Genomic DNA, 15962 nt, shown 5'->3' with positions numbered 1-15962 from the left:
TCTGTTGCCAGTTCTGTGGGGCAGGTGGAGGGTCCTGACCCTGATTGTCATCCTCGGCCCTACTGCTGCAGAGTCTAGCTGATTGACGAGGAATCTCAACAAATATGCCTGCAACCAACGACACCGCTCATTAGGCAAGACAACAACATCCAGAACCACCTCCCAGGCACATTAGTAATCCACACAAAATAACTCATATAGCATATAACACGCAGCGGGCCATGCCCTTGCATCATGCATATGTTAACTAATTCATCATGCTCTATAAAAAAGAAACAGGCATACAGGGCATTTAAACACATATTCAGACATACCAACCATTCTTACCAACCAACCCTGAGTTAAGCCTGTCATTGACTGCGTGTGTACATGTTCGGTCAATCCCCAGAACCAATAACCTTGGCTCGCTCTGATACCATTTTGTAATGCCCTACTTCCTTAGAGCCGTTACCAGGTGTGTTTAAAATCGTGCTTTCAACTCGCTAATCGAGGTTTTAATTCAAAACGTGTAACTAAGCCATAATTAAAAAGAAAACATTAGAGAAGGCAGTTTTTCATAGCTAATCACAAAAGTTCACACTTGGGATCACAAAACATAGTTCAGAAAATATTTACAATACAAAATTGATCAGAGTCGACTAAACGACAAAATCTAAGTTCATTTACAATCATCTCCCAAAATCCCCTAGCTGTAACAGCCAGGCTGGCTGGACATGTACACGCCGCCTCACGCCAGCTGTGCTCATGGTTGGTTGATCTTCTCTTTACCCTTACCTGCACCACAGAGCATCTGTGAGCCGAAGCCCAGCAAGAAAACCCATAACAGATAACATATGCAATACACAAATCAAACATATAAAAAGGCCACCAATGGCTAAACACATATGGCCTAGCCGTCCCAGGCGTTTACCAAGCCCTGGGTTCGCGGACCAAGCCGTAAGGATATCCTAGGTATCCTGTTAGGGAATCGCCCTGGCAACCCGCACCCCTCGTGCTCAACGCCGCTCCCGGCCTCTTGCCGTTCTCGGCCTTGCACTCATTGTGCTTGATGCCATTTCCGGCCCCACGCCGTTCTCTGTCTACACCGTTCCCGGCTCTTGCCGATCACACATATAATAACAAACATGATATAGCAACAAGCACATAATTCAAGCATAGACAGATAAAGAGCCATGCTCTGCAATTCTAACATATAGGGCTCGGCCCTGCATATCATTTCCATTCAACACATTGGGCTCAGCCCTGCACACAAGCTCTATGGAAACAGGGGTTTTCTTACCTGAGTTCCGAGCTTCCTAAGCACCGATGCCCCGAGCACAGTCCGCTAACGTGAGCCTCGCTGAAATCCTAGACACAATGCATTAACAATATCGTCCATCAAATTCTAACCCAATAAATAACCTCAAACCATAACCCTAACCTCCGGGACCTTGAATTCCATCAATCCGGATGATAAAATCCATCCCGAGCCTTACCCTTTGAGTTCCCAAGTCTAAAATATCATTAAAATCCAAATTGACACTAAGGGCCGCGGCCCCACTCACTAGAGCCGCAGCTAGCTCTTCACTGACCCCCACGCGGGCCGCGGCGCGCCTAGCAAGCGCCGCAACGCGCTTGAATTTTTCGGCCTCCCATGGCCGCGCGCGCACGCGGGCTGTGCGCGCACCCCTCCTAGGGTCGCGGCGCTATACAGCGAACCCAGATTTTCACATCAGTTTTCCATTCTTTCTTCAAGCCAATTTCCACCAAAGCTAAGCTAATAACTCTAGATAATAACACCATCATTCCAGCTCAATATCAACACCAAAACTCAACAAAAATCTGCCCCAAAACACAATTAAAGTACCCAAAAATAGCCTAGTTTCTACTCACATGCAAAGCTTGAAAACACAGCTGAAACTTAAGCATAACTTCCATGAAAAGCTTACCTTTGCTGAGCTTAATTCCTGAGTTGATCCTCAAATTCCCAGACTTCAAGTTCCTAAGGTATTCCAGCTGTAATCCCTTCAATTCCTGGGCAATTTCTTTAAGTTTCCTCTTGAGTTTTGTCTTAGAGAGTGAGAAAGAGATAAGCTCAAGCTAACTTCAGTCCAAAGAGAAGTATGGGTCGGTTTCACAAGTTTCTAAACAATTCCTTTCTTTTATTGTTTTATATAACTTAAGTCTAAAGGTTACCTCAAGGCTCAGGGTACCAAAACGTCCCCGAGGGCAAAAATGGTAAATTCCCCAAATATTCCGGCCTAGGCATTCTATCCTCAAACATATCTCCAAATATTTATTTATATGTCCCGATAATCCCATAACTCAACTAATACCCGAATTACCCCTCGACTCGCCCCGAGTCCGAATCTCAACCCCGTTGTGTCTCTCTGGCTGACCGCTCCCCGGGACTGTCTCAGATCGTGTTGTACAGACATATCACACGTATACAACATATATTTCATTTATCACATTTATGCCCCCAATATCCAGACGGGGCCCTCATGCACATTTAACTCAATTAAACATGTTTCATAATCATATATACACATAAATTCACATATAAGCATATTAAAACTCTTATTTCCCTCCAGGCACACTAATCAAGGCCCTAAGCCCGATTAGAAAATTCGGGTCGTTACAGTGTAACGGTCTTGGCTATCCAGGGCGTTACATGAAAGCTGAGCATCAGCGACCAGCAGGGTTGCTTCAGCCTTTGGGCATTCCTGAATGGAAATGGGAGGATATTACTATGGATTTTGTGGGAGGTTTACCCAGGACAGTAGGACTTCATGACTCGGTGTGGGTGATAGTGGATAGATACACCAAGTCAGCCCATTTCCTTCCAGTGAGGTCAACATATACTGTGGATCAGTATGCTGAGTTGTATGTGAGGGAGATCATACGTCTTCATGGGGTCCCTAAGTCTATAGTGTTATACCGGGATCCTATTTTCACCTCCAAGTTTTGGGGTGGTTTGCAGAAAGCTCTGGGGACTCAGTTGAAATTCAGTACAGCCTTTCATCCTCAGACTGATGGACAGTCTGAGAGGACGATCCATGTATTGGATGATATGCTCAGGGCATGTGTGATTGATTTTGAGGGTTCATGGAGTAAGTATCTTCCATTGATTGAATTTTCGTATAACAATAACTATCAGTCAACGATTGGAGTGGCTCCCTACGAGATGTTATATGGGAGGAAGTGTAGATCGCCCATTCATTGGGATGAGATGGGTGAGAGAAGATATTTGGGGCCAGATATGGTTCAGAAGACAAGTGAGGCCATAGAGAAGATCCGGGCTAGGATGCTCGTATCCCAAAGTAGATAGAAAAGCTATGCTGATCCTAAGCGTAGGGATGTAGAGTTCTGGGTTGGGGACCACATCTTTCTCCGAGTTTCACCATTGCGAGGGGTGAGGAGGTTTGGAAAGAAGGGAAAGCTAAGCCCTAGATTCATTGGACCATTTATGATCCTGAAAAGGATTGGTCAGGTGGCTTACAGGTTAGCTTTGCTGCCATCGTTGTCTGGAGTTCATGACGTGTTCTGTGTCTCCATGCTTCAGAAGTATGTCTCAGATGTGACTCACGTGTTGAGGTATGAAGATCTAGAGTTACAAGCGGATTTAGCTTATGAGGAGCAACCGGTTCAGATCTTGGATTGAAAAGATAAAGTGTTGCGGAATAAGACGATTCCTCTGGTTAAAGTGCTATGGAGGAATAGTAAGGTCAAGGAGGCGACCTGGGAGATTGAGGCAGCGATGCGGGATCAGTATCCTGAGTTGTTCAGGTAAATTTCGAGGATGAAATTTTCATTAGGAGGGGATAGTTGTAACGACCCAAATAACTATTAAGGCTTAAGGGCCTTGATTAGTGTGCCTGAAGGGCATAATGGGAATTATGCATGTTTTAATGATTAAGATGCATGATTATGATTTAAAGCATGTTATATGATTCTTTGAATATTTGAGATGCATGAATATGTGTATTAGTATGCATGTAGGCCCTGATTAGGTTAGAGGGGCATAATCGTAATTTTGGACATTATGGGCATAACTGTATTGATATATGTGATAATTGACGAGACCACATTATTATGTGGATATATCTGTGATCTGTGACTCGAGACGATCCTAGTGAGCAAAGTAGAGGAAAAGTCATGGCGGGGATTTATACCCGGCTCGGGGTGAGATTAGGGGTATAAATGGGAATTTAGCGAATATACCGGAGTCTATCTTAACATTGAGGAATATTATTGGTGATTAGTGAGGTATCGGGAATTAAGCAGGTAATATTAGAGACACTCGAGGAGTTAACGGGAATTGGGTAAAATGACTAAAATGCCCTTAAGTGGACTAAAGGATTAGAAATAAAGGGGAGGGCATTAGGGTCATTTGGAATGTAAGGAATATATATGTTGAGGTTTTATGTTAGTGGGAATTGTAGAGAAAGGGTAGAAGTCTGAAAAAGAAGGAAAAGGAAGGGAAAAGAAAGAGAGAAAAACAAAGAGAGTTCTCTAGGTCGGTTTATATTTCCTTCATCTGTTTCTTGAGGATTTCTGGAGTAAAGCTCAGAGGAGAGCTGGGATAAACTAAGCATCAAGGATCTTAACCTAGGATTGAGAAATTGGTAGAGGTTTAGCAAGGATTCATCAGCACTTGAGGTAAGACTTTAGAGTTCTTCAGTTTCTGTTTCTGGTTTTTGAGCTATGGTGTTTAAGTTGAATTGGATGGAACTTTAGGGAATTCAAGCTTCAGGCTGAGGAGGAGCAAGCCAAGGAAGCCTAGAGGCACCTTGAGGTCGAAATTCCACCAGAGGTATAAATTCTAAACTCCAACTTTGTTGTTCAACTGGTTTCTGCTGAGTTTTAGTGCTTAGGAGTGGCTATGGAGAATTTTGAGTTTGGGGATGCATGTGCTTGAGTTCTAGATATTTGGGGTGCTTAGGATGAGTGGAGTATGGTCATAAGGTTGTTTTTGAGGTTGGGGAAGATTTGGAATAATTTTGGTTGAGGTTGGTTCGAGGAAATCGTAAGAAGGAGAACTAAGGGTGGTATCTGTCTGTGACTAGCGCTAGCCTTTGGGCGCTGTAGCGCTAGGCCAAGTTTGCTGATGGGGTTTTGCTTCTGTTTGTAGCGCTGTAGCGCCCTCCCATGAGCACTGTAGCATTACCCTGCCTTCTGAAGGGGATTTTAGGGTTATTTGCAAGGGCTTTTAACCTAGGGTTTGGGGTTTGATTCCACCACCTTGTTTGGTGGAACTAGGACTTCCCGGGGGTCAGGATTGGCCCTGAGGCTAGGTTTTGAACTTGAGGATTGATGATGACTTTGGCCCATGATTGTGTTTAGGTGAACGCTAGGGCTCGAGGGGGATCGTGCTCAAGGAGTCGAGGGATCAAAGCTAGTGAATTGAAAGGTAAGAAAACTGCACCCGATTATATGTTTGTGTTGGGACTAAGTGCTCCCGAGAATTGTATCGTGTCAATGATGGTATTACGCCATGGGACATGTAAAAGTGGCCTAAGAGTGTCGTACATAATATTAGCGCACAGGGTGCGGCTTGGCCACTGGTAGCCTAAGACAGCTTAATATTCACTGAGCTCGGTTTAAGCGGGCCGGGGTCAGTGGGATAATGGAGGGAGCAGCCTGAGGGCGCTAGCCCTAGTTATCGTTTGTGAACTGTAAATGATATGAGTTGACATGCTTAGTATGTGGAATACTTGATTATACTGAATGGTTATATGGTTGAGATTGTGTGATGCAATGTGAGATATTGATTTGTCTGCTAATCGCTTATGCTCTATTGTTGTTGTGTTTTCTTACTGGGCCTTGGCTCACGGGTGCTACGTGGTGTAGGTAAAGGTAAGGGCAAGCTGGACTAGTCCTGAGGTGGAGAGCTGTGGGGCTGAATGTACATAACCAGCTGTTCGATCGCCATGGTCGAGGAGTGGATCAGGACAGGGATTGCCTAACTTCCTGTTTTGCCTTAGTATGGCTTGATATTGTATATAAACCTTGAGTCTTTTGTAAACGGTCTTTAAACTTAATATTTTTGGGATCCCGTGTAACAGATGATGCTTCTTAATGAAAATGTGGCTTTTGAGACCAAAACGTTTTTAACCCTAGTTCCTTTATAGTTTCAATAACACGATTTTAATTAAATGACTTGATTAGCAAGTCTGGCACTTTATAAACACACAGTGTAACGGTCTTGGCTATCCAGGGCGTTACAGCTAATGTGGTTGCTGATGCATTGAGTAGGCGGGGACATGGCAGTGTCTCAACACTGAATACAATAGAGATGCATCTTCAGAAGGAGATTATAAATGCCGACATCAAACTTATGACTGAAAGCCTAGCGAACCTAACGTTACAATCCTCCCTACTAGAACAAATTCGAGAAGGACTGAAAATGGATGAAGCCCTAATGAAGCAAGAGGGTTTGGTACAAGAAAGTGGTAGCAGTGACTTCACAATGTCCAACGGTCGATTACTGCGATACAAGGATAGGATTTGTGTGCCTGACAATGTTGACATTAAGGAAAGTATTATGAAAGAGGCACATACAACACCCTATTCCTTACACCCAGGGTTGACGAAGATGTACAAAGACCTTAAGGCACTATATTGGTGGCATGGAATGAAGGGGATATTTCTGAGTTTGTTGTCAGATGTTTGACATGTCAGCAAGTTAAGACAGATCACCAAAGGCCAGCAGGGTTACTTCAATCGCTCTATGTTCTGGAATGGAAATGGGAGGATATAGCAATGGATTTTGGGGTAGGGTTACCCAGGACCACAAAGCAGCATGATTCTGTTTGGGTAATAGTGGATTGACTCACTAAGTCCGCCCATTTTCTACCGGTTAAGACCACCTACTTGACGGAATAGTATGCAGATTTATATGTGAGTGAAATAGTGAGACTTCATGGGGTTCCAAAGTCGATAATTTTTTATCGAGGGTCAGTGTTCATATCAAACTTTTGGAAGGGACTATAGAGAGTTATGGGATCAAGGATAAAGCATAGCACTGCGTTTCATCCTCAGACAGATGGGCAGTCGGAGAGAACTATACAAATTTTAGAGGACATGTTGAGATGATGTGCTTTGGACTTTTCAGAGTCTTGGAACTAATACTTACCCCTAATGGAGTTCTCATATAATAACAGTTACGAATCCACTATTGAGATGACTCCCTATGAGATGCTTTATGGGCGCAAGTGTAGACCTCCTTTACACTGAGATGAAGTTGGGGAGAAACAGATTTTAGGCCCTGAGCCAATTAGGGAAGCCAGTGAGGTGATCGAGAAGATTCGCCAAAGGATGCTTACTGCGCAGAGTAGGCAAAAGAGTTATGCTAAAATGAAAAGAAGGGACATCGAGTTTTTCAGTGGGCGAGTTTGTATTCTTGAATGTCTCACCGATGAAAGGTGTTTTGCGTTTTGGAAAGAAAGGGAATAAGCCCTAGATATATAGGTCCATTTGAGATTTTGGACAGAGTAGGGAAAGTTGCGTACCGTTTAGCACTGCCCCCAGCACTGGCCAAAACACATAATGTCTTTCACATCTCGACTGCGTAAGTATGTGTCAGATCCCTCTCATATTTTGCATTATGAGCCGTTATAGCTGAAGCAGGACCTGAGTTATGATGAACAACCAGAGTGTGTTATTGAAAAGGAAATCAAGGAACTGAGATCCAAAATGATTCCACTTGTTAAGGTCCTGTGGAAGAATAGTACGGAATGAGAGGCAACATGGGAGTTTGAGGAGGAAATGAGAGAAAGATACCCTGAATTTTTTGGTAAGAAAGAATTTCGGGACGAAATTCCTTTTAAGGAGGGTATAATGTAGCGCACCAAATTTTTTTTATTGTTTATTAAATTTTGTGTTTTATTTTAATTAATTGCTAAGTGTTGTGAGTTATTTTATTTATTTGTTTAAATTAATTATTAGAAGTGTTTGCTATAATTTTTGTGAATTTAATTGTTACTTGTTTATTTATTTATTTTAATATGTGAATAACTAAGTTTTGGTTGAATGCACCAAGGTGCATGGTAGGTAGTGACACTACAAGAAAAAATGCTTTTAATAACACCAAATATGTGTTATCAAAACCTACGATAACACTTTCTGATGTGTTAAGATATACTATGTTATCATAGGTCAGGGTACTTTACATAACACTTTATCAGTGTTATATAAATGTGCTATTGTACTGTCAACGATAACACAATTTCTGTGTTATTTTAATATATAGTAAAGTGTTGAATTATGTTATTTATAATCGATACTATAACACTTTTTTTGTGTTATATTACACTTTAGTATAACACTTTTTTTGTGTACACTTTACTATAACACATTTTTTGTGTTATACTACACTTTAGTATAACACATTATTTGTGTTATATAATGAATTATGCATAACAAAATTCTTTACTTATAAAAAGTGTTATTATAATAGATATTATAACACATTTTTTCTATTATTTTAATATTTAGATAAGTTTAAATTCTCATTATATATTCATTTATATAACACTAATTTATTCTATTTATTTTTATTTTTTATTTATATAATTAAAATTAGCTTTCTAATATATACTAGCATCATCAAATAAACTTGATTTTCAAATAACAAAAAGTAAAAACATTCAACATTGTATTAACAATCCACAAATTAGTTTAAAATATTCTACACTGTCATCAACAACAAAATGTTCTTTAAGTATTCAAGTATTCTTAAATATTCAACATATTGAAAAGTTACTATAACAAGAAACTTGGAGAGTATTGTCTACTATAACATCCTCCAACTCTCACTCTTGCTTTGGCTCGTTCTCTCCATTTCCCATTCCAACTGTTTCATATAGCTTCACAGTTTCTGCATAGGAAATAAGCAGCCACAAAAGTCTTTTTTAAAAAATACTTCAAGAAACTATGCTACAAGAAAAAAAAGTTATGCAAAATAATACAATAAATCCATTGCTACGACCCATCAACTTTACAATTCCTATACCATGGTATGCACTATGTGCCTGTAATAAGGATTGAGAAGTTAAGAAAGACTGTTTTTCCCACTAAATTCTTTAACAATGATATTATAATGCATGAAACTTAAGCAATCAAAATGAAATCGAACAAATCACAAAATATAATGAAATTTTGTACCTCGATGTAAGCTGAATTAACGATAGCTACATTTCCATGGTAAGCATTCAACCGCATAGTGCAATGATACTACCAGACATCTCTAAATGATAAAAAAATAAAAATTAAAAATAGTGAAATGCAACCACCTGATCAAATGGTGTAGGAGGCTTGCCACGGCAGAAGTTAGATAAAGTCCACGTAGCATTCCTTAGCATGGATAGCTTCGAGTGCACATTTAATTGAGCTAACAAAGGAACAAGAGCCCCGTGACTAAGAACAAGATCCCTACAACTTGGTGAGTCACCAGCAACATTACCTAATGCCCATACAGCATGTTCATGACGAGAATGTGTGTATAGAAGATCAGAATTGTAGTACACAGAAAAATTGAAAGTTAACACAAAAAGGGCAGAATAATTAAGCAACAGGAAACCTTTAGAATATAACAAACAAGAGTTATCATTAAAATTTTATAAATAATATGGCTTTACCCCACCATCCAATAATATGAGCTAAAGTGAAAGCAGGTGGATTCGTACTTTATATATATATATAATAAAAACTTGCTAACACTCAATCAATATCCATTTGACGCTGAAATGAGCCCAGGCAAATACAGAGGAACTCTTCTAGCAAACAAAAAAAAAAAGATAAAACACAGGGGAACTCATACTCTATTAAAGAAACTGAATGAGATAACAAAGTCACTACAATCTACAGAGTCCTTGGAAACTACAAAACAAAAGAAAGAAGAAAATTAAAGTCTAAAAAGACAACAGCCATATTCGGTCCCTGATAGTAAAATCTAACATATAAAGCAAAACTCTGAAATATCACAAAAAAAAAAAAAAAAACCCAAGCAGACATGGCATCCAAAGGAAGAACAAAACACGCAGGTCCCTAGTTTTAGAGCATATGTTTTCGCACATCAGAATGTTGACTATTTATATATATATATACAAGCATTTTTATATCTTTACTAATTAATGTCCGGACCAAACAATTTACTACTGAATGTAGATCTACAAACATTGAAATAATTTTAGATAATTGCAAATCAAATTATCAATCTTAGAGATTTCCTGATAACAAATATTTAGTCAAGGAATTTACATAATCAGTTGAAAAACAATACATGTCCTCGAGCTTTGTACTCGTCATAAGGCCAGAGTAAATTATCACCACTAATTACGTGAGGAAGTCTCCTACGAAGAAGTTGTTCATCAGAAGTTATAGCTGATGCTATCTTCATTCTCATTGCATTGGCTCCTTCTGTGGTTTTTGACAAAAGATCCAGAACCCCACTAACTGGTTGTGCCGCTGCACCAACTAGTCCTCTTCCAACACCTTGAACAAAACCCTCAACACCAGAAGTTTTTGCACCTTCAAGAGGCTTTGTTAATATTCCAGTGACTCCCCTGAATAGGCCTTTTGCTAGTGCACCACCTCCTTCTCTAATAACATCACCAAGATCCTCTATGCCCTTGTTTTCCTGTCATGTTAATCGACTTTAAATATTTGAACCATCCAGATATAACCAAAACAACATATTGACCTTGTAAAAAAAGTATGCAAACCTGTCTCTGCCGACTTTGGATGAACTTCTTATCCATTGATAAGGCAGCCATACCCTTACTCATATGTCCAAGTGCACTGCTTGCGTTACCCAATATATCAACACCAGAAAGAAATTGAAGAGGTTGGCCAAGGAGATCCTTCCGTATGTTTGAAATAGCAATATTTGTCATTGAACTCTGCCTCATGCACACATTCTCATGAAACCTTTGATTTATTCTAACCTGGATAATAAATACAAAATATGTTATTGAAACTAATGGCAAAATTAGAATAAAACAAAAGCAATATTGAAACTCCACAGTAATGCCATGTGATTCAGGATGGCCAGAAACATAATGATGGCTTGATAAATGGATGAAGCTCACATAAGTGGTGCAGAGGGAAATATAGAAAGGAGATAATAGGTATTATTGAAATACACTCATCTACTCAAGACATAATTTTAAGTAGAAAGTTTCATAGCAAAATTACTAAGGTCTGGCCATCATAACAGATTACTGTTTCCTAGCACAGGGATGCCGTTGGGGTTACAATAAAACAACTTCGCTATCTAAAAACATAACATAATAGAATTAGAATACATACTGGCATATTCTCAGTGTTTCCCAGTGCAGTCATCAATGATGCCCAAAAGCCAAGTACACCCCTTGGTCGTTGACTGGGTGACATAGCCATTGACACCTTGAACCGAACATCTGAGATGTTAAGAACTCTGTACATTCCACAAACATAATTAGAACTCATCTTAAATACAGGGCATAAACATATAGCCGAAAAACAAATCACCAACTTGAGCATCTTACATACCCAATTTGGATAATTGGATCAACAGCAACGGAAGAGGTTTGGTTATCATATAAGCGATTGAAGTTGACCTGCTGGATCATTTCATGAAGGCGCCATATAATAGGTTCATGAATGTTTATCAGGAAGGCAGCATTTTCAGGACCCAAAATGATCAATAAAAATATGATTAGTATAAAAAAGAAAAAAAAAAAACCTCCTCTAAACAATGATCTACTCACATAAAAACCAATAAACGGATAGACACAAAGATCCAGTGACCCGTTTGATTGCATGGTCACAGAAAATTTCAAGATATAATCCGTCTCATCCCCAACTTTCTGTGGTCTGAAAAGAACTGGCATTGGAGTTAATGGCAGCTGATTATCCACTTGTATCCCATGCATTCTTAATTTGAACCTACAACACAGAAGACAATTGAAGCGTTGGAACTTGGCAGTTGTGGATAATTAGAGAAATAAAAGCAAAAGCACCAGAGCACCAAACCAAAGCAATTGAACCTATGTGACATTACAAAAGAAACACATGCATAAATTTATCCAGGAGAGTGGATCAAACTAAATCTGTGTTTCCCATTCAAGTATACATATAGATATGTTCTTAGGAGAAGACCCCACTAATTTACTTAAGATTGAACCACAAAATACTAACCAGCACATTTTTCCCACCACTAGTATAGTACATACCTTTCTTGTTGATCAAACTGGGTATTTTCCCTAGTTATTGGGTAATAATATGCACAAGGTAAGCTTACACATCTAACAAGAATAGATGACATCCATAAAAAAATTATAATAATAATAATAAATAAATAAAATAAAAACAAGAATACTGCATCAATGCATCCTAGAGATATTCAAGAAATACACATACACACACGTATAAATATGCTCATAGAGAAGCACAAAAATATGCAAACTCACCTAAACTCAACTATAAAATATCCAAAGGAACCTACCTACTAATTCCAGAGCCCAAGCCAGTTGAATATGAAAAAATAAAAGTCTGAACAGAGAGGTACAAAATTTCTTCAGGTGTGTGATCAATGATTGATACTCCAAGCTCAGCTAATTCAACAATAACATGAAATTCTGAGTCTGAGGTGGACGGTGATTGCTGTTGAGGTGGGTTCTTTAAAGAAAGCTGTGATAGAGGAGATGTGCCTGTTTTACTGAATATTCCAATAGGTTCACTCTCTGGCAACCAGTCACTGATCTTAACAACATTGACTTACTCAATACCACCATGTTATGTTGATGGCCAAAAGATTTAAACAAACTTGACACACAAAGATGTGATTACATATACATTTTTAAACCAGAAAATATAAAGCAAATAACACACAAACAAGGAGGCAATGAGCTAGTTATTTATATCAAAATATCATTAAAAAAGAGGTTGATATGCAAAATATCTCTAATAGGTTTGCAAACTAAGAGTGACATGGGCCATATTTTGAGCAACACAACAGTAAGTTAATATTTTGGACTGGCTTTTACAACAAAAACTTATGGAATCTAGTTTAACTTGACATTGTCCATTTAAAAAGCTTGTGGAGAACATTGGACATTCCAGTGGCAGCTTAAGATGGGACCAGAGACTAAGGACAGACATCAACAGTGAATGTACCATCTCAAATTCCTGTAGTGCTTTCTCATCAAACTTTCTAACATACGTAGTAGTGACTATCAAATAATGGTTGTCAAGTAACTTGATTAGAATAGTCAACTAGAGGTAAATAGATTGGCAATATTGAGAGATGACATCAAAGTATGCATAACACTCTTACTTGAAGATACGTAGTGAATAATAGACCTTGCATTAACTGAAATACAAACATGAAAAGCAACTCACATGTTCACCCCGAGAATCTGACTTCTCTTCAAGACTCAAAGCAGTTCTTGGTATCAAAGACTTGGTTCTACAAGTGTGGGAATGATTTGGAGCAGGAATCTACACAGAAAAAAATTCAAAATAAAATGACATGAAAGAAGATAAGATTAAAATTAATTAACTTCGAGAACAGACACACACATGGCTACCTTAGAATCTGTTCTGCTCTGTTGCCTATGTTTTTGTAATGATCCTTTTCCGCTGATAGATTTTAGCATATCACCACTGCAACATGATCCATTTTTCTTGTTGTTGTGGTCATCATCTGATATGCTAAAGCCCCATGTGTACATCACATATTTCCTCAACTAATCAAAACAAACATATCAGTAAGTTTAATTGGATTAAAACCACACCACAAAATAAATAGACATATAAAATTTCATCCTCAAGAAAGTGTTACCTTTTCCCAGCGTTGTAGTGTTTTTTGCCGATTTCTAATCATTCTTAATGTGCTATCTTCATGGTGAAGCTTTTTTATTCTACATTCACACTACAGAAGAGAAAATTTGAGCAACAACTCAGTCACATGTATATATATCATAAAGGTGACATTTCTACCATGTTAGTCTCAAATTTTGCATATGTTTTCCTTGCAATAAATTTGATGATTTATGATAACAAATATTTCAAAATATAAAAGGGAGAAGTATCATACTTGAACTAGTAAGAAGAAAAAAGTGCCAATACTGATGCCAATACTCAGAACCTTGATATTCAAGCCTCAAAGTTGTTAAGCCATCAATAGATTACTATCAACAAGCATAGGCAGAGCAAGGCTAAAGAAGAAGCCATAGGGTCCTTTATTATATGAAAAAATAAAAGAAATTAATATATATATATCACATTTTAAGAGTCAAAGAATTATAAAGGAAGATAATTGTTTATCCAAAATTGAGGTTTTCCCCTCTAAATAAAACACCAAATGAGCAGCTTTAATTCTCTCAATTCAGAATTGTTTAATGAGAGCCATATTAATTATAATATTTTTTTAAAAACATAAATAGATATTTATATGAAAACTGAGGCAATAATTATAAAGAAACCGTTTAAGAGTTTTCTTACAGAATAATATTTTTTTTCATAGCTGGATATTTATATGAAAACTAGCCATACACAGTTGTAAAATATTTTCATACAAATAATTACAAGTCAAATACAAACCTAGTGACTCAATGTTGCAAGTGACAACCTCAAACATAGCTCTCTTGGTGGAATGTATATAGCTCTCCAAGTGGAATGTATATATAGCTCTTTAGCACTCAACCATGAGTTTCACAACATCAGAACACTTAGAGATGGCTAAGAGAAATTAGTATGTGTTTAAAAATAGGGCCTAGTTATTAAAATAGAAAGAAAACAACTTTATACCTACATACATGTAGTGCTAGCAGCCAATCCAAAAGCAATGACCTTAAATATGTAATCTACATTTTAAATAATAATATCCTACATAGAAGGAAAAGGTTTCTAATCGAAATAAATCAAATATTTCATTAAAGAGGGTCAAAAGAAAACATGAGGATGGTGTTTGTTCATATGCTAAAGCAACTTGGGCCCATCGTAACTATCTTATCTGAATTTTATATTTCAAACAAGAAAGAAGATCTCACCATATGACTAACGTCCTCCAAATAAAACAGAGAAATGATTTGGATCCATTGGATATGAGGAACAATAATGTGAGGACATGCTAAAAAAAATACTACACTCACATTAATCAAATAATTTAATATATATTCTTCTTACAATGTAACAAAGTTTAGCTAAAGAGCAATTGTCACATCTGTTGTGTCACCATTTCTCTATTTTTCTATTTTCTTTTTCGTACTTTGGGAGGTAGAGCTAGGCTAGGATTAGTCTTAAGATCCCAAAATGTGTTAATTTATTGGATTTGATTAATGTAGCACAATTAAGATATGTGTATATAATTTTAATAAATCAAAAACCAAACATGGACAGAGACAAAGGTAGCAAAAACAGAGGCACATTTCAACAAACACCATATACGCACACCATATTTTATAATCAAATGGGTATCCAATGTTTAATCTTATCCAAGACGCAACTTTACACTCTAGATCTTTAAAAAAAAATGTTCCGTTGCTTTCCAACCACAAAGCCTAGAAAACAACCTTATGTGGATCATCTCATAATCACAAACGCTAAGAAGTCTTATAATCAAGGACAATACCTGCTTGACTGAGGAGAGGTGTAACCCTCTTGTTCAAGCATTGAGGCCCTCAAGCCTCAAGGCTAAATCTAGAGGCCTCACCATGTGGGAGCTTCACAATCACCTTCTCAAATCATAGCCAACAAAGGCCTTTAATAATATTGCTAGGGATCAAGTTACGACAATAAAGACCCAAAGAGATTACTGTACAAAGCAAAATCGTTGGAGATCAAGTTACCACATTAAATCTCCAACAAAAATTGCTAGAAAACTAAAATGAACAATCGAACCCATACTTGAAATGAAACTAAAAACTATAAATACGCCATAAACTAAAGGTACTCACCTCAAAGGAATTAGTCAGGCAACCACCCATTGTTGCAAA

At 38.0% G+C, this 15962-nt stretch overlaps 1 protein-coding gene across 1 annotated transcript; it reads right to left on the bottom strand.

The window, feature by feature from the left end:
- Nucleotides 1–10072: 10072 nt before the first annotated feature.
- On the bottom strand, nucleotides 10073–13849 carry LOC133824462 (uncharacterized). The gene is made up of 8 exons (XM_062257349.1): nucleotides 13808–13849; nucleotides 13554–13712; nucleotides 13350–13464; nucleotides 12470–12740; nucleotides 11515–11910; nucleotides 11293–11419; nucleotides 10707–10928; nucleotides 10073–10621 (listed from the first exon to the last, which is right to left on the bottom strand). Exons 1-8 carry the CDS (start codon nucleotides 13847–13849, stop codon nucleotides 10247–10249), a joined length of 1707 nt encoding a protein of 568 aa, XP_062113333.1. The 3' UTR covers nucleotides 10073–10246.
- Nucleotides 13850–15962: the final 2113 nt, after the last annotated feature.

This window comes from Humulus lupulus, chromosome 3, assembly GCF_963169125.1.
Source record: "Humulus lupulus chromosome 3, drHumLupu1.1, whole genome shotgun sequence".
In the NCBI taxonomy this organism is placed as follows: domain Eukaryota; kingdom Viridiplantae; phylum Streptophyta; class Magnoliopsida; order Rosales; family Cannabaceae; genus Humulus; species Humulus lupulus.
This window is presented reverse-complemented; position numbering and strand designations above follow the sequence as displayed.